At 44.6% G+C, this 27,839-nt stretch overlaps 1 protein-coding gene across 2 annotated transcripts in view; it reads left to right on the top strand.

The window, feature by feature from the left end:
• Positions 1–308: 308 nt before the first annotated feature.
• Positions 309–27,839, top strand: part of fgf12b (fibroblast growth factor 12b) — a gene marked incomplete at its 5' end in the record, with an annotated part of 39,825 nt that continues 12,294 nt past the window's right edge. Inside the window, 2 exons of one of the 2 annotated variants that reach the window (XM_080844286.1) lie at positions 309–1,129; positions 21,723–21,833. In XM_080844286.1, the coding sequence (XP_080700412.1) occupies positions 1,024–1,129; positions 21,723–21,833 (217 nt within the window). Of the gene's footprint in view, positions 1,130–20,233; positions 20,442–21,722; positions 21,834–27,839 lie in introns of those variants that run through there. The other variant, XM_080844285.1, reaches the window with a different exon arrangement.

Here is a 27,839-nt window from a genome sequence, read left to right as displayed (position 1 = left end):
CACTCCTGGAATAGACACTATCCACTTTCTATTACGTAGAGCGGCCAAGATATTGAGTATCCACCCCCTCATAGATCCATGCGAAGAGCCCCTAATTGTGTTTGGTCTGCGCTCGTTGGTGCAGATGACAGGGCGTCAGCAGCAGTATTGTTAACCAAGGTGGTGGTGGTGGTGGTGGGGGGGGGTGGGGGGGGGGGGGGGGGGTGATATTCTTACTGGGGAGTGGGGGTGGATTGGATTGAAGGGGGGGGGGGGGTTATCATGGTGTTTTGTTTCAAGCTTCCCCTCTCAGTACATGGACAGGAGCAGTCCAGACAGTCTCAGGATCAAGGGTTGGTGTCCGCAGGTGTGACAGGTTACACACACACACACACACACACTCTCACACACAGACACACACACAGACACAAACACACACACACACACACACACACACACACACACAAACACACACACAAACAAACATGTGCACACTGAGACACGCACACACACACACACACACACACACACGCACACACACACACACACACACACACACACACACACACACACACACACACACACACAAACAAACACGCACGCACTCAGACACGCACCTCACTGGACCAACCCCACGCTCTATCTGCATAGGCAAATTCCAGAGGGGCAGTGGTGAGAGAGAGAGAGAGACGTCGAGAGAGAGAGAGAGAAGTTGAGAGAGAGAGAGAGAGAGAGAGAAGTTGAGAGAGAGAGAAGTTGAGAGAGAGAGAGTGGTTGAGGGGGGGCTACAGAGAGAGGCTGACGAAGAGAGCTCCTTACACCATAGATATTAGGGATCCTGCAAGGTTAGGAACTCAGAGATCCACACAGGTTAAGCACACAGACACTGGCAGTGCTCTTAGAGTCAGGGAGTTTGCATATCAGCCTGAGAGAATCCCACTGTTCCAAATCAGACCTGTGGAGTGTTATTCAGTGACTGGCAGGTTAGAGTGTTAAACATTAGGTGATATACTCTAGAGTGGACGTCAGCACACGCCTCACAAAATGACCCGCTACTGCAGTTTGCTCCGGCGCCTTCTCTCACTTGACAAAAAGGGCGAAGACGACGATGAGGAGGAAGGGGCAGCCAAAATCGAGAACACCGAACCGGGTGAGTGTCTCTGGCTACCGGCACTGCACCCCCAGCTGCTTTACCAGATCCCCCCCCCCCCCCCCGCTAACTAACTATTACTGACTGCGCTGCTATTTGTATACATACTTCTATTTATACTGGCAGTGTACATTTAAACAGCACAAAGACCGCAGGTCTTAACAGACTGTTGTGGAAATGTGAGCAAGGGTCGTTTTTAAGAGTGTTTTGGATGTGTTTAACACGTGTAGGCACAGCCTCTCTCTCTTTCTTGCTCTCAAACACACACTCAGCTGATTTGTACGTGTCATGGCAGAAGCACTGAACACAAATAGTGTGCTGTCCTTTCAAGTTGACTGCCATTCATGTATGTTGGGGTTGCCACATTGGGTGATCCATTTTCAGCCTAGTCTTAGCAAGGCTCTAATAGCTATGTTGCGACTGCAAGTGTGTGTATGTGAGTGAGTGAGTGAGTGTGTGCATGTGTGTGTACAGCCTTGTAAGTGTACATCTGTGTGTGTGTATGTTTACGTGACAAAGATTAAGATGGAGATGGAGACTAAAGTGCTGTTTGCGACGAGGCTGTGGTACCTCATCTCACCTAAGTGTGCATTAGCGTGTGCATGTGATTTTTCATCCATTCATTCGGGGAGATAAATGTAGTTCTGTTTATCAAAGCCTCCGTTGGTGTTTTCTGTATGACTGATTGTATTTTGTAGACATATAAGATTTATTATCGCTCCTTAGGTCAGACCACTGGCAGATCATTTGAATCCCCTGCCAACAGTTTAATGTGTACTGGGACAACAGAGAAGGGAGATTAGTTTTGCTCATATAGGTTGTCTCACTGTGCGTATGTTAACCATAATCATAACTTTATGTTATGTATGTTAACCTAATCATAACTTTATGTACGTACAAAGCATCAACGTGTTTTAAGTCTGACATAATGACCCACTTTCTTTAATGAATAATTCACATGCTCAAGTTATCCTCTTTCTTGTTGCATCAAGTTGTTGTAGTGATGATGTTTGTAGTCAACATCGAGTACGGCCATGTGAGACGTGTCCTTCCTGCTGGTGATGGCATTAAATGAGACTCAGCACGTATAAAAATACATCAAATAAATATCTCAGATCAGTGCTCACATATCTCACACTTCTCTTCACTCTTCTTATACACAATGTCTCACCTTTGAAATATTACATACACATTCAAATGCACACACTTTAATGCAAACACAGACAATTATGCAAACACATGCATGCACACAGCTAAGCACCCTCAATTGCACACACACACACACACACACAGGAACAAACACACGCACACGCATATACAGACACACACAAACACACACACACACATGGAAACAAACACACACACACACATGAAAATAAACACACACACACACACACACACACACACACAGAAACAAACATAGTAATAAGTAATAGTCTCTCATTTCATGTGAGATCTGTTCCTGCTTAGACACATACGAAACCAGACTGAAAACTCACTTTCATACGCGGCATTCCCTGGGTGTCAACTAAGTGATGCATTCTTTTATCTGCGATGAGTTCAGTCTGAGGTTAGGCTTTTATTTGTGTTTCTACTCTGAGGTTACTATTCAAGTTCAATTGTCATTCTAATGTGCTGTTCTTTTATTGTGTTTTATTGTTTCAGTGGTTTTATTCTCTTCTATTATCCATATTTATTGTTTACGTATCTGCTGATTTTTCTCTTATCTGTTCTTTTTTACAACTTTTGCTTTAAATTTATACTTGCTTAACTTATATATATAGATACATACAGTATATGTTTATACATAGTAGTTTTAGCTTTTGTTTGTGTACCTTGTGTGCGTTTTTATTTTGTTATTGTGTTATTTTATCTTTTACTCTTTCACTTTAATTGCTTTTATATGTCCTATGTGTTTTATTTGTTTTTAGTATTTTAAATCGCTTATTCTATTATTTTGAATTCAATATGAATTCAAAGAACTACAGGGAAATAAGACAAATCACTTCATTACTTACTACAATAGAATGAGTTAGGCTCTTTTTTGCTGTTTGTTGATTCTTATCAAAGCAGATGGACTTTCTATATTCCAATTCCCCAAGTATGTCTGCGACCTACATGTTCACCCTGCCCAGAAAGCGGAAACACTAATGATTTCACAGAGCAACTGCCATTCGCAGTCCAGTCAACTTTTATCATTCAGCTGTGAAATCACAGCAAGCCTTTTTGCATTTAATATGGTGATGAAGTCTAAACTCATTGGTCAATCTGGAGCTCAGCCAGCTCTCAGGTTGTATCAATAAATTAGCCGGAGAGGAATTCTTCCTTGGGCTATGGACTGATTGAGTCGAGCAGGACTCTCTCCAGCCATTTGATTTGCAACTTGCAAGATGTCAACGGTTCTCCAGTGCAGGCTGGGGTATAGTAACTCGTAATGATCAATAGTCCATCATTCTTCATTTGGTGATTGTTCCAATTTCACAAAACTTCTTTTGGGCATCCATCTTACCATAGCTGTAAATCAAACCATTGCAAAGTTTCCTCACGATTGAGTTTTTTGGTGAGTGTATTGATAAAAAATAAAGTTAAACAGTTTACATTTTCATATTAATTTTGAACTTACTTTACATGTCTAACAAGGTTACAGACATTAACATGGGGCTTGAGCGAAGTACAAATTACAAATATAATTCCATACATAATTTATTGTTCACATCTACTGGCTGCATTTCAGGCAATGTATTGTACTATCTAATCCATATCTCCTTCCATGCTTTCAAATTACACCTTTATGTAGGGATTTCCCTCTAACTCTTGGTCTATGACAAAGGCCTGTTAGACTTTTTAAGGTAGTCTGACATGCCTTGATTTTGTATATTTCCTCTAGCTAAAAAAAAAAATTGAAGCACAAGTGGCATACACGGTTTTTGGGGGTATTATTTTAATGACTCTAGGACAAAAACTCACCGAGCTTTAAGGGCATATTGACAACTAGACCAAAAAACAAAACATCCCTCAAGAGGGATACAGTCCTTAGAGGGCTATTAGGCAGTCCAGAGGGCTGTGGTCTGTGAGTGAGCACTGCTCTGCACTGCTGGGTGGAACATGGCTGCTGCTGAGGGCTTTGGGGTTGTGTGTCTGTGTAGAGGGTCTATGTTGTTTGCATCAGGGGAATGAGCCTGGTGTGGAAAGACACTCTGCTTATTGCTGGCAGGGACAGCAGCTGTGTTGGCTCTTATTCTGTCTCATTTCAACATGCCAGTCCTAGATTTCATCACGTACTGTATCATTGTGCGTTTGTGTGTGTGTGTGTGTGTGTGTGTGTGTGTGTGTGTGTGTGTGTGTGTGTGTGTGTGTGTGTGTGTGTGTGTGTGTGTGTGTGTGTGTGTGTGTGTGTGTGTGTGTGTGTGTGTGTGTGTGTGTGTGTGTGTTTTAAAGAGAGAGCATATCACAGGGGATACAGTATATTGTGAATTGTCTGTCAGACAATATGTTATTCAACAAGAGACAATCAAAGCTGCAATACATCATTATGGCTGGGGCCACAACTGTTAACACTGGTCAAAAGACCACTACCTCAGCAGGAGAGGAGGAGAGGATGGTGGTTGGCAAACATATACAAACTAAAAAAAAGAAAATTGCACTTTTAATATTTGCTCATGTCAGGCATCTGCAAACATTTCTTAGTATTTGAAAAGGGGCTTTTGATATGCTTTGATATATAACATAATTGGTATATTCTCCACTGAGCCAGCACTATAATTAATCACATTTGTGGATGAATGGCTAGGCCGATGAATTATCACCACATCATGAGAAAATAAATTACCCCTGTAGAATGTTTTTTTTTTCTACAGTTTTATCCATTTGAATTAAATATACATCAAGTATATATGATAGACAGACATATGATAGACACACATACAACCTTTGTATGTAACCTGCTTTGTTTGGTCAAGCATGAATCGGAATCATTCGAAATAATAGAGCAATCATGACAATGTGTCATTTCTTTATGAATTAAATATGTATGCGTCTGCACCGACGTACTCACGTCAGAGAGTGCGGAGGGCGTTGTTGCAATGACGTGGTAGACTGCAAACCAGACCCGCGCACAAATCTGTTTATTGCGGCTGTGTTGGTCTGCTTCTGCTGCACAATGCTGCCCCCATGCGGCCAGATATTGACCCTGCAGTGATGTGCGCCCCTGACTTATTGTCATGCTGTGATCTGCGCAATAAGAGGGTGGCATGATGTAGGTTTGACGTGATTAGTTGTTTACACAGTATTTACACACACACTGTTTGCCTTCAGATGGACGCCATAACCCATTCAGAGATACAATGGATTAAACATTCAGGGTTATAGCCTAAGCATTGTAAGGAATTCATGCCAGTTTCAGTGTTCCACATAACCTTTGTGTGTGAAATAAATGTATAATTGTTTTATTATAAGGTATATAGTATTATTCACAACAGCAACAAGTGCATTTCACCAGCTGTTAGAAACTTTTAGGTTAATATGAACATGTGATGTTTTAGCATCGTTTATCATATTTCCATGGCACCTCCTATTCAACTATTACATTGAATGGCCTATAATACCATTTTACACTTATAATGAGGGCTGCAATAGTGTGAGCAGACCGAATTCTTGTCATCTCAGCCTTCACAGCCGCGTGCGACCTCACCGCACGCCCCCAAAGATCGTGTCACTCCTCTGCCGAAGGCGCTACTTTCGCTTTAAATTCAGCCTCCGACTGACGTAGGCGATACCTCGCGTTTCCCTCCCCTTCCCCTTGCTCGCGTATCAATAGGGCTTTTTTGAATCGTCGCCTGGCTTCCCTTGCATCCCACGCCGTATCACCGAGGATGAATAACCCGCATTACCTCATCCGTGTCAGTCCTGTCACTTTCCCCTGCGCTCTCGCACTGGAGCCCTTATTCCGCGTCTGCTCGTAAAGACTGAAGCATGGGCTGGGGGGAATTATTCTGACGTCCTTGTGTAGCGAACGATTGGAAGGGCCTGCCTGTTTTCTTCCCTGTCCATATTCTTGCTACTGGAAGAGAAAAAGTCTCAATATGCACCGGTTTGGCGTATTGGATCCTGTTGTCGGCGCCTTTTTGGCCCCTTTCATCCTCTGAACTGAACCGAACCGAGCCCAGCCTAGCGAGGTGAGTCTGGATCGACCCGAGGCGGCAATGCCTAGACAACCTCAGTTTCTGAAACAGTGTTAGATTGCGTGGATTGACGAAGGTTCCCACAAACCAAAATCAAATGAAGATTCTGAGGCTTTTCCTAAAGAAAGGAGCTCATATGCTGCAGTGTCTTTGTGGAAAGCGATCGAAGCCGACTACAAGCACGAGCGGTGAGACATCTTGCATGCTTTCTTCTCTTCTCGCTACGCTGTGTGTGCCGCTGTGGCCGAAGTGATTGCATGGAGCCAAATGTGTAATTGTTTTGAGTAAAAGCTGTAGCGGTGTGTTTTCTCATTGTGTATTGTTTTCCCAAGTACCTTTTGGGGTGAGAGCGAGCTGGGTAAATACAAAGACTCGCTAGGCTAACCTCACTGAATGGACTTTGACTGGCACAAGAACCCCCTTTTGTTGTCTCTGTGTTACGCTTTGTTCGATAACTGAACGTCCCTCCATGCAAATCTAAAGGGATTCCTTAAATTGGGCCACTTTGGCACTAATCCCATCCCGGGTCTTTCAGAAATTAGCCACGACTCTCTGCTGCAGGTATAGCCTACTCGATGTGTTGTTCTAATGGGTCACGGCACTGTTGGTCTGAAACTTTCAGCAGGTGTATTATTGTTCATGGAGGGTCACTTACGTGTGTACCGGCTGTTCTTTGAGGGCCTCAGACGCTTAGAATGTTTCATTGTGTTCCTGCCACAGAAAGCCAAGTTTTTGCGAATGACTTAAGTAGCCAGTCATTATTTCCACAGTGTGTAACAAAACGTTTGAAGAGGCTGACTCACTGAAAATGTAAGAATCACAATGAAAACAAAACTAAACGTACGGGGCGCTTTGTGAATCAAACCTTGATTTCCTTGTCACTGATTTATGTTTATGATGCTTTCTGTATAGTAGCTTCTCTGTATGGACCAACATCAACCGAAAACAGCCCAGAAAAGACAACACTGTTGTCGCGCGGAATTATGCGCCACTTGCGAACTCGTGAGTCCAGGACCATGGACAGCACTTATAGGCAAAGCACCTATTCCATTCCCCTTGCAAAATGTCTAAAACAATCTTCCCCACAATATATTCTCAACGTCCAGGACCATGAACAGCACTTATAGGCAAAGCACCTATTCCATTCCCCTTGCAAAATGTCTAAAACAATCTTCCCCACAATATATTCTCAACGTCCAGTTGAATGGAACCTGCACAGTGTGCCTATTTTTTTTCTTGATTTCTTGGGCTCAAAAAATGATGTGAAAGCACTTTCAGTTTGTAACTGCAGTGACATCCGGAAGAAGGTCCCTCAGCGTACCTTGGCTTTTTTTTGCGGGCGTTTGGAGCCCCTGTCTCTCGAATTGTATTTCTGGAGTTACGCTGCGTTTGCATTTTCTAAGGGACAAGATGCCACCCCACAGGGACGGCTCATGGTCACTGCCTCCACCACGCAAAAAGGACAATTACACTGCGGACTGAGGACTTCTGCTGGGGGACAAGGAGACAGTGGGGGTCCCGCCAAGTCACCGCTCACTAAAGACCAAAGACTTGGGGGGGATAAAAAAGATGTGGACTGTTCTAAAGCCACAGAAAGATCAAACCAGCAAAGCCTGTGGGAAGAGAATAGCTGGTACTTACAAGTAACCCTGAAGTGACTTTCACACAGGCCCATGAGGTGTTTTTAGGACAATGTCTGCATAGGCAGAAACAAGCATCATCTCACAGACTACATTCTCAGCACACCAACTAGTTATATTATAATTTTTGACTTGAAAGGCAGCATCCGATGAAACTTCACCCAAGATATCTTAGTCTTCACCTGACACCCAGTGTCCCCTGTAAGGACAGTGCAGTGCTTTCTGCTTGCCAGCAGCTTTTTTTTTTTGAATCCTCTCACTTCCGCAGTAAATTGAGCCGGAAAAGAGACACTTTACATGTTCTCTCACAGTCAGTCCTGTCAAGGTCAAAGGGTTTGGTGTCTCCTGTTTGGCCGTAAATCCTCTGGAGAGTGGCGCACTCTGTTCCTGCCAGCCCAGTGTCACAAGATCTCTGAGCCCTTCTAGAATCCTCCTGTCTGAGTGCAGATTGGAGTAGTGGGCATTGACTGATTCCATAGAAAGACACACACACACAATAAGGGATGGAAAATTCCTACCAGTGTTCAGTATTTCCTTAAAGTATGCCTGCAGTATTATCTCCGCTGCCTTGTCTTTTCAAACGTGCTCTGTGTGTCTCTCTGTCTCTGTCTTTATTTCTGTCGTATTCGTGGCCTGAGACTGATATTTCGCTGAGTGTGAGATTATTAAATACCCATTTATGCGCTCAGGCGTTGTCCGCTGAAGATTTCAGCGTCACAGCTCTAAACATAATTAAACAGCGGGTTAAAGTTTGAAAGCGCCTCTCTATATATTAAAAGGGGAAAATGGAGGGGAGGAATGAGATAAAAAGGAAAGGTAGCTAAAGAAAGAAAGGAAAAAAGAAAGAAAGAGTCATGAGATGGTCCTAGATACCTCCAGCAGGCCACATTTCACTGATGGGGAAGAACATGCCCATCAGCAATGCATTCTGGTACTCTGTGGCCTGTAGGTCCTCCTGGCCTTTCTGCTGGTCTGCAAAGCCCTACTGTAAGGAGCACTGACTGTGCTAAGCAGCGGTTTTACTGAGTTCTTGCTCAGATATGGCAGGGGCATCTATGGCATATGTACAGGGCTCCCAGCTTTCCACCTTCTTCTCATTAGGAAGTGATGCCAAGATACTAGCATCAATTTTGGATAGTGGACACTTCTGGACATGTGATTCATATACTGGAATTCCCAGTGTGCTTTACTTGCTCTGGTTCATTTTTAAACAGGAGGGGCTGCTAATCAGCGCTGTCTCTCTCTCTCTCTCTCTCTCCCTCTCTCTCTCTCTGTGAGGAAACTCTTAAGAATCAACCAGGAAATAGGACATAACATTTGCAGGAAACCACGGGAAATGTGTGTATTTAGAACCTTAAGCTCTTTGCAGAACCCATGATCCCCCCAGGTGCTCGCCGACTTTAAAACGGATCTGCTGGACCGGGTCAGGGCCTGATCTCTTCCATACTCCGCTTTGTGTTGTCCAGAGTGTGTGTGTGTTTGTATGTGTGTGTGTGTGTGTGTGTGTGTGTGTAGGTTTGTGCTCCTCCAGATCCCTGCTGTGCCGCCATCAGTGTTCCTCCGTGCTATGACTCTCCTCCACCTTCTGCCACCTCCTCCTCCTCCTCCACCTCCCACTCGTCACCCCTCGTCTCCACCTCCTCCTCCACACCGTTAGATAAGACCAAGTAGGGGATGAGCAATTAAATCACATGAGGGAGTCCGTTACGAGCTTCGCCTTTCAAATAGCGCCGACAAAGGCGACCACAGCCGCCTCATGACCCGAATATGAAGCCTCGACTGAAGAGACAGCCTTCAGCGCTGAGGCCCGAAGTTCGTAAATGACTCCAGTCATTTGACGATTTCTGCATAATCTGTGCCACTCGGGTGCGACACACTTCCAACCCCATACATCATCTTTCCCGTGACTGGAGCGGCGTGGCTCTCTCTCGCGTTTGAGTAATGAAGTCACAAAAGCAGGGTTTCGGTTTTAATGTGGCAGCGGCTGTCATTACGTATTGAGGGTTGTTAAGTATGCTAATCGGAAATCAATCTGCGTCCTCCCTGGCGCCTCTCCTCTCTGGCCTCGCTCCTCCCTGGCTCCTCTCCTCTCTGGCTCCGCTCCTCTCTGCTGGCACCTCCACGAGGGCCTGGAGGATAAGGGGGTGCATTTCCCATCAGCCCTTGCTGTGTTTTCTGAGGTGTCCTCCGAGTTAAGAGCGACGAGGCAGTTGCCTGGAGAGGACGGAGCACGATAAAGTTTTATTTTCTTCTGGCAGGAGGGGACGAAAACAAGTTATGTATCCTTTGGAGCGTCTCCCTAATGTGAGGCATCGTTTTTTTTATTTGACTAGAGGGTGGATGGAAGACAAGAGAAGGGCTGTAGAGGCTCCAGGCGTGAAGGCCAGCATGTTCGTACCCGCCGCATAAATGCCAATCCCTCAGGTTTAGTTTTTGCCTCCGCCATCCGTCCGTCCGTCGGCCAACTCCAAGACGACAGTGTTTATCTTTGTGACTGTGCACAAGAGAGAAGCATGAATCATCAAACGTGAGGCGTGCAACACGACGGATCTATATTTAACCTGCGCTGAGCACCTATGGGAGGCCATTTTCAGGACACTCAGGAGTCCCCCGGCGATTAAAGACAGAGACGTGTCGCAATCGCTACCCAGAGAGCAGACCCATTTACCGAAACCATGGCAACTGCCTGTCACAGTTGTCATAATGTCAACTGTGTCTGCCATCTTTGAGGAAAATCTCCCTACTGCGAGGCTTGCCTCCCATCCTGAGTCCTGCCAGTGCCTCGGCCTCTACTGTGTTTTTCCCCCCTGAAAGCCATCTCTCATAGCCCGCATTATAAACATTGGCTCTGATTTCATTTTGTCCCATTGCAGTGTCACAGCTCAGGATGGTGGCTCAGATCCTGCGGCTTGCTCGGTTTCCACTCGTCAAAATACACAGTGACAGCAAACGGACTGCTGGCCCACTGGCCACTCGCTAAACACGATTGATTTGTTTGCGTTTCCTTGTGGTTCACGTTTCAGTGTTCAGGGATAAGAGCCAGATATGTGTTGGTGGAGGAGAGAGAGAGAGAGAGAGAGAGAGAGAAAGGGAAAACAACAAGAGAGCAGAGTGCAGACGGGGGAGGGAAGAGACAGTGAGAGAATTAAGGAAAGAGAGAGAGTGAGTGAGAAAAGAGAGTGCAAAGGGCGAGAGAGAGAGAGTGAGAAATAAGAGAGAGCAGAAGGGAAGCATGAAAAGAAAAACCGAGAGTAAGAGAAGGAAAGAGACAGCAAGAGAGAGAGAGAGAGAGAGAGAGAGAGGTGCTTAGCTCGTCACTGCTGTTCTGGAATAAGAAATAATTCATAAATCTGTACACTGACTGGCTATTTTTAGCAACTCGACCTTGATTGAAGAAAAAAAGCATTTTTTTGTTGAAAATTGAAATTCTCCGGTTGCGGGGGTGCAACAATAAATCCAGTAAAAGGCCTGATAGTGTGTTTGCAGCGACTCAGAGTGTTTTGCTTCTGTTTGCACATGTGACCTCCTCCATATCTACACTCTCAGGGAGCAGAGACACACGAGTCCAGTGTTTACTTAAGCATGCCAGCACTATGCAGAAAATGGTATCAGCAAAGTGCTGTAGTGTGTGTATGTATGTGTGTGTGTGTGTGTGAGTGAGTGTGAGAGGGGAGAGTGTGCTGTGTGTTTTGAAGGGCTTTTTATATATATCAAAGAGTGGCACTGCAGGGACGGATTGGGAAGAAACCCCCAGAAATAGCATTCTAATGGGCCTCCGAATGTCTAGAACACAACCCCATGGCTGTGCTGAAAACACATCTCTTCGACGCGGCGTCCGTTAGCACATCTGCCTATGCAAATCTGTCCGTTAAATAGATACAAACCATATATGCCCCTTCACAGTGATCGGCACTGCTCATGAATATTTACACAGGAGCACGCCACAAGCAGCCCTGGAGCTGATTAAAATGTATGCCTTCTGTAAGTCACAGCGCTCTTGAGAACAACCCTGGGGGCCTCCTACCTTTTTGCTACACAGAGCTGTGAGTGTTCTGCTTAGAACCCTCTTGGGAGCTTCGTAAACAACATTCACCTTCTGTGAAGAGCTCATTTGTAAAGACAAAAAAAGTTCTTTGAGGAACCTTTTGGAGAACCTTTTTTTCACCTATGTGAGAATGTGGACATTGCCTCTCTGCCTAACACAGACGAACAAACACAAAATGTGTGCTTGTTAGGAGCGAGTGGGCGAAGTGGTCCGCTGACGAGAGAGAGAAAGAAAGAAAGAGAGGTAGGTTGATAGATAGATAGAGAGAGACTGAGAGAGCGAGAGCCCACAGCTGAACCCTCTCCTCAGACACGGCCCATTTGAGCTCACTCTAGAGAACCTGCAGCTGATCTCACCCGGTCACTCTAGGCCACAGTTCACAGGGGGAACTAAGCCTCACACACTCCCACTCACGCAGAAACGGTTTGCATGGATGTGTGTACTAGAGGGGAGAACTCAAGGTTCCTGTACAATCTTATTTGCCGTGAGTGGCGTGGGAGAGTATCAGCACTGGAATTGTTTTTAGGCACAGTTGCACATGTGTAGGTGCTTTCAGTCTTTAAAAAGTGTTTGTCATTGTGTGTTTTATGGTGTGTGTGTTTGTGTGTGTGTGTGTGTGTGTGTGTGTGTGTGTGTGTGCACTCTTGTGCTCTCATAGTGGCCTGTTTACTATTTTAGCACTTGCATTGCCCTCTCCCACGATATTGCTTAATGGAAGCTCTTCAATAATTGAAGAAACACTCTTGTCCTGTAAATCTTTGTCCATTTTGCAGTGTTTGTGTTTATATATGTGTGACAGCGAATGAAAAAAGGGAGTATCTGTGTGTGTGTGTGTGTGTGTGTGTGTGTGTGTGTGTGTGTGTGTGTGTCAGAGAGAGGGAAAGTGCGAGAGAGAACAGAGTAGAGAGGTAGTGAATTAGTAGATGCACTGTGTTTTCTGAGACGTGGGAAGGTGTTGGTTGGAGCTGGTTAGCATGCTATCGCTAATTAGTCGGGAGGTGTGAGATGAGAGTCTGAGTGTTCCTCCTGTTTTTCATTTAGAAAGCTGGGTTATGGTGGGCCTCCCTATCAGTTAACATTAGAGCTGGAACTGATCTGATATGGAACTCATTAAGACCACACTTTTTACATTGAAATAATTATAGAAAAACAGAAACTACTACTACTAGTACTACAAAAAAAAAAAAACACAAGCAAATATAAAGATTACTTTTCAGGACATGGTAATATAACTGGCAATACACAGTATCGTGCATTTGAGTGTGGATCTCTTAAAGACTTGACCTAATCAGAAACATGTATGTAATTATCTGGATAAAAGGACAGACAACATTAAAAGTATCATGGAGATACCCAGACAGCGCTACCATGGGCAGCTGTGCTCCCGAGCAGCTCTCTCTCCCCCGAGCCCTCAGACACGTTCCCACAGCGCCCTCTCCTGGCCGAGATGAACACCTGCAGCTGATGGGGCCATCTCAGCTCTACTCAGGGGCGAATCTAGGTTCCGACTTTTGGGGGGGCTAAGCCCCTAGAGAAATCCTATTATTTTTCCTGTAACCCAACAGAACTAGGGGGGTCTGGGGCATGCTCCCCCAGAAGATTTTTTTTGAAAATATTCTTTTAAATAGTGTCCTCTAGTGGGTTTTAGGTGAGAAATTAACACATTTAGATTTAAAATATGGCACAACAACATATTGAAGACATCTGCTGAGAGGTGCTTATTATACTGTAGCATAATCATTTAATGAAAAGAGACAGATTAGTTGCCTGTTTCACAGAAGACAATCAAATTAAATGTGACATTGTGTCCCAGCTATTAACATTGTTCGGTTATGTGTTCTAAGATAAAGATCCTAAAACATGCATATCTACCCCAGGTGAATTAATGAAAGCCAATTAATACAATGTTGATACTGGAATTTTATTTAGTTATGTATAGAAAGATACACTTTTTAGAGAAAACATTTTAAAATAACAGCAGCTGTTGTAAGAGAGATGAGGGAGTCAAAGATGTACGCCTTTATGGCTAATGAGGCCAGAAATGGAAAGACTGCACTGCTGGCCCTTTCACAGGATGCTGTTAGGGAAAGGCTGCTATCCCTTCACAGAACTGACTCACTTTGATGCTGTCTTAATTAGCACGGTAATTGAGGATCAATTAGTTGCTCATGGTATTGAGGACCTGAAATGTGTAGCTCAGACTTACGATGGGGCAGCTGTAATGGGCGGGCCTTGTTGGGTGTGTGTATTTACGATGAAACGTACCTTGTGATAAAGGCAGTCCGAGTACTTTTCTCCGGCGCTTTCTCCTTCCAATCCTCAGTATAATTCAAACTATTAACATGGGGCGGCATCAACGGTTAACGTTGTAGGCTGGAATTCACTAGCTAGTTATATCTGGCTGAGCTACTGAGTAGGCTAGCATACCCACAGGATCAATGATGATCACTGGCATGATCAAAAGAGCCACGACATCTATAATAAATCCGCGATGATTTAACCATTTCGTTTAGTTTACCATTTTAAACGTAATGCGCTATATATACCTTTGTATCGAGCAGCTGATTATGGCAACTTTCACAGCTTTTTTCCGGCTTGAGTCGGACAGTCGCTCCCAGTCTGTTTATTTGACGTTGTCACCGTCTGTCTGCACGCTCTGTCTCACTCACTCACTCACGCACGCAGGCACGCACGACCAAACAGAGCTGTGCGCTTGCCACACAACAGTCTCAAACAGGCAGGAGTCCTGTGCAACTCGAGACTATTTTATTTCTAACCCTAAAAATGAAACTTAATACGTTCACAAAATCGGTTGATAGGTGTGAGTTTGACGATCTCAGAATACAACAAATTAAACCATTTTTGTTTGGGGGGGCTAATGAAACTTTTGGGGGGGCTCCAGCCCCCCCAAAATGGGGCTAGATCCGCCCCTGGCTCTACTCCTCCTCCATTCCTGCCTGTAATGTTTTTGGATAAGGCTCCAGACTAGATGCGAGAATCACTCAATGCAAAACATATTCTTTTCCCAAATGGGTCTGAAAGAATATGAGTCCATTACTCACAGAGCAGTCGCAGCTGCTCCCCTAATCACACTGGCAAGTGGTTCTGACTGTCACATAATGACATTAGGTATGACTGAGACTGTAAGCATAACAGAATGAGTCATCCATCTCATACTTGTTACCTCATGGAGACTGAGGATGAGATCATTGACACCTCCTGCTGGTGTGTTTGGATAGTGCAGGCAATAGATGAGAAGGAGTAAAACCATCATCTGTCAGCACCATTCTGAAGTCCTATAAGGAAACAGAAAAGCAAATACAAATGTGTATAAATTGTTCAAAGTATATATGCAAGTTATGTTTCAGCATGACTGCTGTCAACAGCTATACTGTGTATTAATGTTCATTAATGTTCAATCTTAAGTTAATGTGCTTAGCTGGATGTACACTATGTGATGTGGACAGCTACCCACTACTGGATGATGTCATCAGCGTTCTCGCTACCCCTTGAATTGCAGTGAATGGTACAGTCTGGTGACCCCTCCCACGCATCTCTCTCCCACCCCTGCCTGTGTGCGTGATGAGCCAGTCCGAGATGTTTTTAGATTCCGTTTAAAAGCCGGTTGTGTCGGAGGCCTCATGCATTTTGCAGGAGGCAAATCTCTGAATTAGTGATTACTTCTGGAATGGAGTGTGGAGACAACGGTGGGCCATCAATCATTGAACGCTACTGCTCTCTGCATCGCTGTGTGTCTGTGTTTACATGTGCTCCGGGTCAAAGGAGCGAGCCAACCTGTCCTTGTGTGCATGTGTACGTGTGTAGTATGAGAGAGACTGAGAGAGAGAGAGAGAGAGAGAGAGAGACAGAGAGACAGAGAGACAGAGGGAGAGTGATATATATTCCATTCCATTACACTACAGCAGGAATCTCATGTGCAGGAGAGGGAATGAGAACTAGTACCACGGGGCCACCATTACGGAATAGAGAACGATGGGAGGAGGGAAAGAGAGAGAGAGAGAAAGAGATGATGGAGAGAGAGAGAGAGAGAAGGGGTAATGGGAAGATTATGCTCTTTTTCTATGCTGTTGTGATTGTTGCATCAGAAAGTGAATGTAGATCGCAGTACCGTCACTGTACTACAGTGTTCCACACTATCCACTGGGTGGCGACGCATCTCAGCATCATATGCTGCAATACTTTACTGGAATCTCATTGCTGTTCGGCACTGGCCCCTCTCTTTTCTCTTCTCTCCCTATTCTCTCTATCTTTTCTCTCCTCTCCCTATTCTCTTTTGTCCCTACTCTCTCTCTCATTTCTCTCCACTACCTATTCTCTCTCCCTATTCTCTCTCTCATTTCTCTCCTCTCCATATTCTGTCTCTCCCTGTGTCGCCTTCTCCCTCTTCCACCATCCCTATATGTTAGCAGCACATACCTGTACATGGCAACCTATGTACGTATCAAAGTCAAAGTCAAATGTATTTATAAAGCACATTTAAAAACAACTTGCGTTGACCAAAGTGCTGTACAATTATTACAGTACGTTCAGTACTGGATGAAATGAAGATGTTGCGTAACCTCGTTCTGCAGATGACACACATATCTTGTTGTATATGGCCGGGGTAGGATCATACTCACAGGAGACTTGGTTTTAAATGCAGGGCTGGGGTTATACGCAGCGCTCACCTGTCCCTGACTGCCTGTAGCGACGAAGGGCTGCCGTTGCTCACATGAGCGTGAATATCGCCGAGAGCCGGAGGAAGAGGTTTTCTGTGTACCAGCTCTCTCCTGTGAACACCAGATTCAGCTAGAGATGTTAGGAAGAATGCACGTCGTACTCTCACCTGCTTTCTCTTTCTATTCTCTCTCTGTCCTCCTCCTCCTCCTCTCTTCCTCCTACTGCCCCAGTTTTCTGTGATACTGTATGTAATGCTGGGAGGGAACAAATCTCTCTCACACACATGCACACACACACACACACTCTCACACTTACTGACTCACTGTCATGTTGCCTGTATAATCGTATTCTCACTTGGTTATACCCACAGACACGAACATACCCAGGGTAAAACACACAAGCACTGTATTCACACATGTTCATATGTATGTGCACACACAAAAACACAAACATGTAACTGAGCAGACCTGTCCCTACATTTCTTTGGACTACAGTTTCATAACTAACTTCGCCTGATGGTTTGCATCACATGTCATGGTTTGGGGCGGTAGACCTCGTGGAATGTGCGCGCAATTGTTGTCAATATATCTGAGTTTCACTGGAGGTCCGGAATCACGGCACGACGCGCGTTGGCCGGCCATCGATCTCCGCTTGCATTGACACCCAGCCGGGAGGCGCTGGTGTTGAGTTTTCACAATCGATACGTAAACTGCTCGATCAGAGGTCACGGTAATGACACCAGCGCACCAAGGCATGGCACGGCACCACCGTCGAACCCTCAGCGCACTCCTTCAGTGCGTACCGGAGGCAAATCAATTGATCACTTAAGATGAAATTGCTCGGGGTCTCCCAGGCATTATAATTACCGCAAGTGGCTTAATGGGCGTACTTATCTCTGATCGAAGCTTTTCTTTTAATAAAAGTTTAAAAAGGCTAAGTGTGGACATTTTTTGCTTTAGCATATTCAGGCTATTCCGATGATGATTAGTTCAATGAGACGAGACATTGGACACAGTGTGATTCACTGCTCCTATCTTCACACAAACGCAATTCACTCAGTCAGGGTCCCTGCGGACCTCACTAAATCTGTACTGACAGTCCACTTCCAGTAGCTCCTGGGGGTCTTATTCAAGATCGGATAGGCGGGTTGGAGACATTTTACGCGGATTGTGATGGTATTGGCAGCCGTGGCTACACTAATTGCACGTCCGTCTTCGGTTAGTCTTTCGCAGTTGAATCGAACTGGTTGACTGGTAAATTCACGGGGGTCAATATGAATCTCCTATAGGCAGAGCCTGGGACGATATACATACCAGCCCAAATGAGATGCGCATTAAATGGAGCGCGGTTTTTCGCAGCTCTTGCGTGAGTTTCTACTGGCCGTCATCCGCTTGGGCCTGATAATGTCATGGACTTAATGACACACTCGGTCATTTCTGTGGCTGGTCTTCAACTTCACAGGCAATGCTAATTGCCACGGAGATAAGATGCCCTTGATCAGAAGTTAAGTTTCGTGAATATGGTGTAATTTTTTTTTCAATAGAAGTCAGTAGTGTAAAAAAAAGGCACAGTGAACTTCCGAATGAGAAAAGATGCTGAAATCCAAACAGGCATAATCGAGCATACATGCAGCTCAGGGGCTCCTCAGTTACCAAATTTACCCGTGCATTTTAAGTTCCTGTCAGTGGTAATTGCTCACTTGCCTTAAGTGCAGTTTTTGCGCTTGACACGACAGTCACATAGTGGGTAAAAAAAAAAGAAAAAGCGAAAGGCCGCCCTGATCAGTGGAGCGATGATGTTCACGCCACGTTGACTGTCGCTTGCGGGTAGCAAAAGTCGAACTGCAAGCACTCAGAGCGCACTCTGAAAGAGGAAAAAAACTAAGTTAAAACTTCTCTCCAGGGAGCAGCCGAGAATGGGGGCGTTATCCAAAACACAATATTGTCATTATAATACCAAAAACAACAGGATTTAATGAGACAAAATCCGAGGAGAGTGATTGCGCTGTCTAACAAAATGTGTTTGAGCATTGCCCAGCACTGTTGTGGCAGATATGTCGCCATTAAGACACTCGCTTCAAGTCAAGACGTTAGACGTAGATTGTTGACAGTGCCATCCTTTTTGAAGTAGCCAAGGGACATCACTCACAGCCTATCGGGTTACTTATTAGCTTGGCCACACACATCATACACACACCGGAACCCGATCCAAAACACCATCTTGAAGGTAATTTATTTTTAGTTTTAGGTCATGTTATAGTAACACAACCAACCTTGCCATATATTTGGTTTCAAACTTAGGTACCTATACACCATATACACACACCGGAACCCGATCCAAAACACCATCTTGAAGGTAATTCATTTTTTTGTTTTAGGTCATGTTATAGTAACACAACCAACCTTGCCATATATTTGGTTTCAAACTTAGGTATTTAAGTTGATTGAATATACGCAGGCGACTGACAAGTGTAGTCCCTTGCACGGTGCAATACAGGCTGTGTGCGTCTTGTGGGTCTGAGTGGACCGCAATATTCCGAGGAGAGAACAGCCCGACTTTTCCGGCTGACCTAGAAGTCATTTTGAGGGACATCAGTGGCTTTCAGCCCAGTTCCCCACCTCACTCACTGATTGTAAATGTTTTTTCTCCCGCGCGTTCGAACCCCCTCCCTCTCGTCCCCTCTTTCCCCTCGACTTTTCCACCGAACCGCTGAGAATTCCTCTTACGAACCTAGATCACGTAGGATTGCGTAGAGATGACAAAGCTGTCCGAATGTTTACTACCGGAGAAGAGAGGGTTCGTATGGTACTCTAGCTGTGATATGATTTCATATCAGTCTGCGCAGTCGAATATTGTATTGTAGTGTTTTGGGGTGCGTGCACGGTGCGGAAAATGTTTTTTTTTTTTTTTTTTTTTGATGGACCGGAAGGCATTAATGCAACATGTTAATTTGTATGTCCTGTAAGTTTGGGGGACACGACACCCAGGAATTAATTATTCTTTAGTTGCACGGACTCATCGCACGAAGCACTCAAACAGCTGACAACGATGCTCTCGGACACGCGGGAGTCAGTCTGCTGACAGTCGAGCCGAGCGTTCTCGCGCATCGCAGGCAGTTTGAAGAGCAACTGACAGACAACTTGAGGAGTTGGTCATCCCTGTATGCCACACGCATGGAGGGACCTGTCGCAGAGCCGACCACTTAATGACTTCGGAATACATCCCATGGACTATTTGTGGAAACACAAACGGAAATCGCGAATCGTTTTGGAATGACATCATAATCTGAAATAGGTAGCATTTTTTGTGTTCTAAGAAACATTATTGTAGAGCACTTATGTGAAACCACATCATCTCAATTATAAACGGTTTCAGATTCATTTAGATTACATGAACTGGTACCTTAAATCCCGGAGGCGCGTAGCTGCTCCAGTGAAGAATCTAATGCGACAGTTTATAGTTTATAAGAACTCTCATATATTTATCTTTTGGATCAATTCACCTGTGTCAGTCGTATCGGTAACCGGCGCTTCCAGCATTCTGGATAGTTCACGGGGAGATGGCTGCGGCGATAGCCAGCTCCCTAATCCGACAGAAACGCCAAGCACGGGAGACTGAGCAAAACTCGGGCGACCGCGTTGCTACCGCCAAGCGCCGAACCAGCCCTAGCAAAGACCCCCGTTCTCTTTGCCCGAGGAATATCTTCGGGGTTTTCAGCAAAGTTCGGTTTTGCAGCGGAAAGAAAAGACCAGTTCGGCGAAAACCAGGTCAGTAACTTTTGAAAGCAAAATGTTCTAGGGGTCTTTTTGTGGATAGCCAGCGATCCAAACTGCGCTTTGCGATTGTATAAATCATGGACACACAGGCTGTTACCCTCTTGCCTATAATAGGTCAGCTATGTAGGCTAGAACCTTTTTACACTAACTCCAGAATAATTGCGGGTTCCTCTAATGCGTGCAGAGTTATCATAAATAATTGAAGACGATCTATTTCCCGACTTTGATCTGTTGGTGGAAAAAAAATATCTTTCCATTTTTATCCGCTTTTCTGAAATGTGCCCCTAAATTTTTCATTCAGGAAATAATCACTGCATTGCAGCAAAGGACAACTCTCTTGCATATCATGCTTACAGGTGAATGTTTACTAAGCCGTTATTTACTGCGGCGATCGGCACGTGTGAGGTTAAGCACCATTGACAAAATCCAGTTTTATTGATGGAAAGGGGTGCCAATGCTGGCAGGCTTTGTTGAGTAAGGGCTCTTATTGCATGCACAACCTCAACCAATCTCCCTGGCCCAGGCAGAGAGAGGGGAATCAATCAAGGATGTGTTGAGGGGAATCATCAGAAAGTAATCCAGCATAGTCCCTCATTCATAAGCAAGCAGTCCCAAGAGCCTGCCTGCTTTTTACCCTGTTCTAGTAGAATGAAGAAAACAAGGGTCCACAAATCCCTCATGTTGGTCTTAATCCCACTTGTATTAAGATGAAGATTGGGGCTAAAGTGCAAAGTTGTTGTACCCAGCTTTTGTGCCAGTGTGATATACATCTCGGTTGTCCAGCAATCTGTTTCTCTCTTTCTCTATCTCGCTCTGAATGAAACAAGGACCTTGTATTTGCACAAGCAGTCTTTGGGCGAAAATGTCCTTGAATGAAGTACTTGTCATTAATTCCTGGGGAAGCTGGGCCAAGTTGATTTGTATGTATAAGCGAAGTTTATTACCAGCCTATCCCGAATGACTTTTCCCCTCCATCTCGTAGATTTCGCCCTTTGGGTACCCCACAAGGGCTTGTGGGTCTGAATATGTGTCTGAATACTGATTTTGTCACTTCTATCCTTAAGAGGACTCTGGACTGGACCTAGGACTGTGCCATGGGTTACTTGTGATGTAACATTTGGATATGAAAATTTGTATATATTTAGTATTTTGTGTTTAATGTGTATGATGCGTGCAGATGTTCATTGTCTGTGTGAGTGAGTGCATGTGTGTGTGCCTGTGTGTGGGTGTGTGCATGATCTGACCTGTGTTGTGTGGTGTTGTGTGTTGCAGAGCCACAGCTGAAAGGCATTGTGACGCGACTGTTCAGCGAGCAGGGCTTCTACCTGCAGATGCAGCCTGATGGCACTATCAATGGGAGCAAAGACGAGAACAGTGACTACAGTGAGTACACACACACACACACACACACACACACACACACACACACACACACACACACACACACACACACACACACACAGAGAGAGACACACACACACACATTCTCAGGCGCACACACACACACACACACACACACACACACACACACGCACACACACATTCTCAGGCGCACACACACACACTTTCTCAGGCGCACACACACACACACACACACACACACACACACGTTCTCAGGCGCACACGCACACAGACACACACACACACACACACACACACACACACACACACACACACACAGACAGACACACATACATTCACACACACACACACATTTTCATACACCCACACCGACACACACAGACACACACACACACACACACAGACTGCAGTACACTCATGGCATACAAACAATGATTTTAGGCTAGCTGGGTGACTGTCTCCCAGATATAACCTTTTTATGTTAATCAGTCAGCCTTTATCTGTCTCTACCATAATAGAAGCATGTTTCATACTGCAGGAAATAAGAGTATTCAAACTTACAGTTTTTAACAATCATTTTCACACTTGTCCCAATACCATGTCCACTTTTTCAAAACACTTAACACATATGCCATATCAGTAGGCTGTGAACTAAACTGTGGATACTTTTGCATTGCTTTGATACCAAATGCATTCAATGACCACCTCTTCTGAAATTCATGGATACCTGTCTCAGTCAATATTCACCACCAGCAAAACTTACGGTAAATGGAAATATTGTGAAAGGCAAACCAACAGATCAAAACCTTTGTTCATGGTGTCATGATAACTGCTTGGCGTAAAGATTTGCAACCCTGTGATAGCAGTGATCGGCATAGCTAAGGTGTGAAGGTTGAGTGCAGAATGTTGATGTCTTTGTTTTGTAGCGGGGAAAATTATTTGGGGTTCCGGTGGTGTGGCCCTTGTGTTTGCCATTTCAGTCTTAGAACTCGCACTTTTCAAGCGTTTTAAAAACCACATTAAAAACAATCTACTGTGCATATTTAGGAAGTTATTGTGCATGTATGACGCACAAATAAAAGTCCTATGCACAGCAGCCTTTAAATGCACAAATTTAACACAATTAAAATACATCCACCTTACCCTCTGCACCTGCATATCAACATTCCCCCCCCCCCTCCTCTCCCCGTCTCACGTCACTGTCACCTGCACTCACCTGATTCATCACTCGTCATCCCGTCCTCTCACTCACTCACCCACATCTCCAGCCGCCCTCCAGCCCCCCAGCTCCAAGCTCACCTTCAGCAGCTCTAGCGCCTGCCTCTCTGACCCACAGCCTGAGCACGCATGTGCCAAACAAACTGATGGATAGCACTCTCTCTGTCTATCTCTCCTTCTCTTTCCTTCATTCAGTCTGTCCATCTTTCAGACTCAACCTCCCTCTTTTACGCTCCCTCTCTCCCTCTCGCATTCTCTCTCTCTCTCTCTCTCTCTCTCTCTCTCTCTCTCTTTCGGTCTCATTCTCTATTCTCCGGCCGACTGAGCTCAATCCATCCCTCCATAAGTGCTACCCATCGTCCATCTTCTCCCCCTAAAACAAAATCTATTTGCTGTCAGGCGGGGGCCCGGTCTGTCCTCCACGGGGACAGGCTGATAGGGAGAGACGGAAGGCTTCTACTGACAGAAAGACAACTTAGAGAAGTGGTGGATGTTCACCTCACAGCCTGAGTGACCAGGTTTACCCTATGCTGTGGTCGAGACTGAAAGGACAGATGTGTTTGGATTCACAGTTGGATTCAGCAGATGAGTGTGTGTGTCTGTGTGTGTCTCTGTGTGTGTCTCTGTGTGTGTGTGTGTGTCTGTGTGTCTCTGTGTGTGTGTGTGTGTGTGTGTGTGTGTGTGTGTGTGTGTGTGTGTGTGTGTGTGTGTGAGCACAGCAGATAAGGGGGACTGTTGTAACCAGAGGCCATGCAGAACACAGGTAGCCTGTTCCACATGAAGAATGATGTGTCGGGGAAAAGCTGTTTCTTTGGGTTTGTCAATAATAATATAATATAAATATGAAAATATGGTATATTCACTACCGTTCAAAAGTTTGGGGTCACTTAGAAATGTCCTTATTTTTCAAAGAAAAGCACTGTTTTTGTCAATGAAGATAACATTAAATGAATCAGAAATACACTCTATACATTGTTAATGTGGTAAATGACTTTTCCAGGTGGAAACGTCTGGCTTTTAATGAAATATCTACATAGGTGTATAGAGGCCCATTTCCAGCAACTATCACTCCAGTGTTCTAATGGTACATTGTGTTTGCTAATCGCCTTAGAAAACTAATGGATGATTAGAAAACCCTTAAAAAACCCTTGTACAATTATGTTAGCACAGCTGAAAACTGTTTTGCTGTTGAGGGAAGCTATAAAACTGGCCTTCCTGTGAGCTAGATGAGTATCTGGAGCATCATATTTGTGGGTTTCGATTATACTCTCAAAATGGCCAGAAAAAGTGAACTTTCATGTGAAACTCGCCAGTCTATTCTTGTTCTTAGAAATGAAGGCCAAACAATGTGAGAAATTGCAAAGAAACTGAACATTTCCTACAACGGTGTGTATTAATCCCTTCAGAGAACAACACAAACGGGCTCTAACGAGAGTAGAAAGAGAAGTTGGAGGCCCCGTTGCACAACTAAGCAAGAAGACAAGTATATTAGAGTCTCTAGTTTGACAAATAAACGCCTCACAGGTCCTCAACTGGCAGCTTCTTTAAATGTTACCCACAAAACGCCTGTGTCAAATTATACAGTGAAGAAGCGACTCGGGGATGCTGGCCCTCTAGGCAGAGTGGCAAAGAAAAAGCCATATCGGAGACTGGACAAAAAAAAAAGAATAGATTGATATGGGCAAGAGAAAACCGACATTGGACAGAGGAAGATTGGGGGAAAAGTGTCAGACAAATCAAAGTTTGAGGTGTTTGAATCACACAGAAGAACATTTGTGAGCCGCAGACCAGGTGAAAAGATTATGGAATAGTGCCTGATGCCATCTGTCAAGCATGGTGGAGGTAATGTAATGGTCTGGGGCTGCTTTGGTGCTGGAAAAGTGGGAGATTTGTACAAAGTAAAAGGGATTTTAAATAAGGAAGGCTATCACACCATTTTGCAACACCATGCCATACCCTGTGGACAGCGCTTGATTGGAGCCAATTTCCCCCTACAACAGGGCATTGACCCAAAGCAAACCTCCATATTATGCAAGAACTATTTAGGGAAGAAGCAGGCTGTCTGTAATGGAGTGGCAAGCGCAGTCACCAGATCTCAACCCCATTGAGCTGTTGTGGGAGCAGCTTGACTTTATGGTACGCAAGAAGTGCCCATCAAGCCAAAGCAACTTGTGGGAGGTGCTTCAGGAAGCATGGGGTGAAATTTCTACAGATTACTTCAACAAACTAACAGCTAGAATGCCGAAGGTCTGCAATGCTGCAATTGCTGCAAATGGAGCATTCTTTGACAAAAGCAAAATTTGAAGAACAAAATTAATATTTCAAATAAAAATCATTATTTCTAACCTTGTCAATGTCTTGACTATATTTTCTATTCAATTTGCAACTCATTTGATAATAAAAGTGTGTTTTTTCATGGAAAACATGAAATTGTCTGGGTGACCCCAAACTTTTGAACAGTAGTGTATATAGTATATATACTGTATATATAGAGAGAGAGTGAGCTAGAGAGAGAGAGAAAGAGCTACTATAATACATATTTAAATTGATTAGAGAAGAAGCACTCCAAATGGATAAATTCAGTCAGCTAAGTTGAGTTTCCAAATGAACGATCCGTTGCCCGTATGGCTGTAAATAGTGCCAATGTGTTTTCTATCATGCCCCTCATAAAGATGTTGAATACGTCCCCTAATGTTGCTACAACATAGAGAACACACAGATCTCTTGCTTCTGTGGAATTGAGAGTTGGTGGAAAATTGGTACTCAACCGATCCATGTTAGGATGAGTGAGAGAAAAGGCAAGGCAAGGCAACTTTATTTATGTAGCGCATTCCATGCACATGTGTATCTCGATGTGCTGGACATGTACAATCTACATCAGGAAAGACAATAAAGAATTAAAATAAATTAAATAAAATTATACAAAATAATAAGATTAAAGTGAAACAAGTAAAAAGAAGATGATAAACATAAAAATAAAAGATTAAAAAGTAAGTATACTGGAAGAACATAATCATATGGAATATAGGTGCTACAACTCACAGTTTAGACAGGTACTCCTGTATCAAGCAAATCAGTGTTCATAAGTGCAACAAAACAAAAAGGATGAATGAATCAGAGTGGAAACAAAGTGCCTGAGAGAAAAGCAGAACAGAGAGACTGATGGAGATTAAGAGAGAGAGAGGGAAGTCAAGAAATGGAGAGAGAGAAAAGAAGAGGCAAAAATGCAGGTGCTCGCCGTGTGGAGTGGTGAGGAAACAGCTGGCAGTGAGCTAGCGCTGGGTTGCAAGGCTCTGGCACACATCGTTGCCCCTGCCAGCTCCAGCACCACAGGCGGCAGCGCCCGTCCCAGCGCCGCGAGCAGCAGGCCCCTCTCCAAAGCGATACGGCCCAGCACAGCCCCCAACATCCAACCCCTCCAGCAGAGCAGCAGGCCCCTCTCCACAGCGATACGGCACAGCACAGCCCCCAACATCCAACCCCTCCAGCTCAGGCAGAGCAGCCTCTCAGGGAGGACAGGGCCCCTGTTTTTCTGTGTCTCCCGCTTTTGTGGGGAAAGGATTAATGCTTGGCTAGAGGTGGCCAGCGGCATTTTCTCTCCCCTCTCACTCCCGCTCTCTCTCTCTCTTTCCTCCATCTCTTTTACTCACGCTCTCTCTATTTCCTCCATCTCTTTATCTCCTTTTTTTGGTACCACACATGCGCTCCATTTCTCATTTTTCCCCTGTCTGTCTCCTTCCCCCGCACAGAAGTACTCGATCTCTCTGTTCTCTTTTTCCACTTTTCCTCCCCCCCCCCCCCTTTACAATCTTACATACTTGTTCTTCCTCTCTTGATGTCTCTCTTTTTACCTCCCTCTCCCTCTCTCACTGACTCCCTCCATCTCCCTCTCTTCTCCTCTCTCTTCCTGTCTTCCTCTCTTTCTGCTCGGAGGCAACCCACGCACACTGCTGGAGTATTTTCTGCTCGCGTCTTATCCTGGGATTTGTGTCCACACGGATGATACCACCTAGCCCTTACAGTGCTTTTTACTTTTATCAGGCGCGTCCACATTAGCGCGACCAACAGGCTTAGCGTGGCACCATCCAGGAGTGGAGATGGCGCTGCTATTGTAAGATTGGCATTATGGCACTCGATAAGGTTGGCATTACAGGACTTAATGACGATGGTATTAACGAGCTTTGTCTGAGGCTTTAAATTGAGAATACAGGAATCTGCGGCACTGAACACTGGCAAGGTGCCGCCCCAGTATGGGGCCGCTCTGTTCCCCTTTCTGTTCTGGGTGAGAACAGGAGTATGAAACAATCCATTGGGGAACCTTCACATTAGAAATATCTTTCTCGATCTTAAAATGATATACTGGATATAATTTAGAATTTTCGCTCACATAATTGTTTTACTGCAGCTATAATCTTGAGAGGTTAGCTAGTCCTTACCAAAACTATGTTTACCACGTGTCATTATGAGTTTATTATGCAATCATAAAACAATATATTATCTTGGTATGGTGGGATATGTTGACATTTGGGCTGGGAATTGCATGATATTTGGGCTATGATGTTATATCATTGCAATTCTTCACATTTGACAATAGAGCAAGTACTGCGATTTGATTCTGCAATACATTGCGATTTATTTCTCCCATATATAAAACGTTTCATATACTGGGAGTCTGTGCAGCCATCTTGGCGCAGTGCATTTGTTCTCCACTCTGACTTCCTTTCAAATATCAGCGGGGATGCAAGAGAAGAACAGTGAGGCGGCATATTGTGTAATTCAGATGTAATGTTATCAGAGTAGACGTATGTA

The sequence above is a fragment of the Sprattus sprattus genome (genome assembly GCF_963457725.1).
Source record: "Sprattus sprattus genome assembly, chromosome: 9".
NCBI classification, from domain to species: Eukaryota; Metazoa; Chordata; class Actinopteri; order Clupeiformes; family Clupeidae; genus Sprattus; species Sprattus sprattus.
Note: the sequence above shows the minus strand (reverse complement) of the source record. Positions and strands in the feature narration are given on the sequence as shown.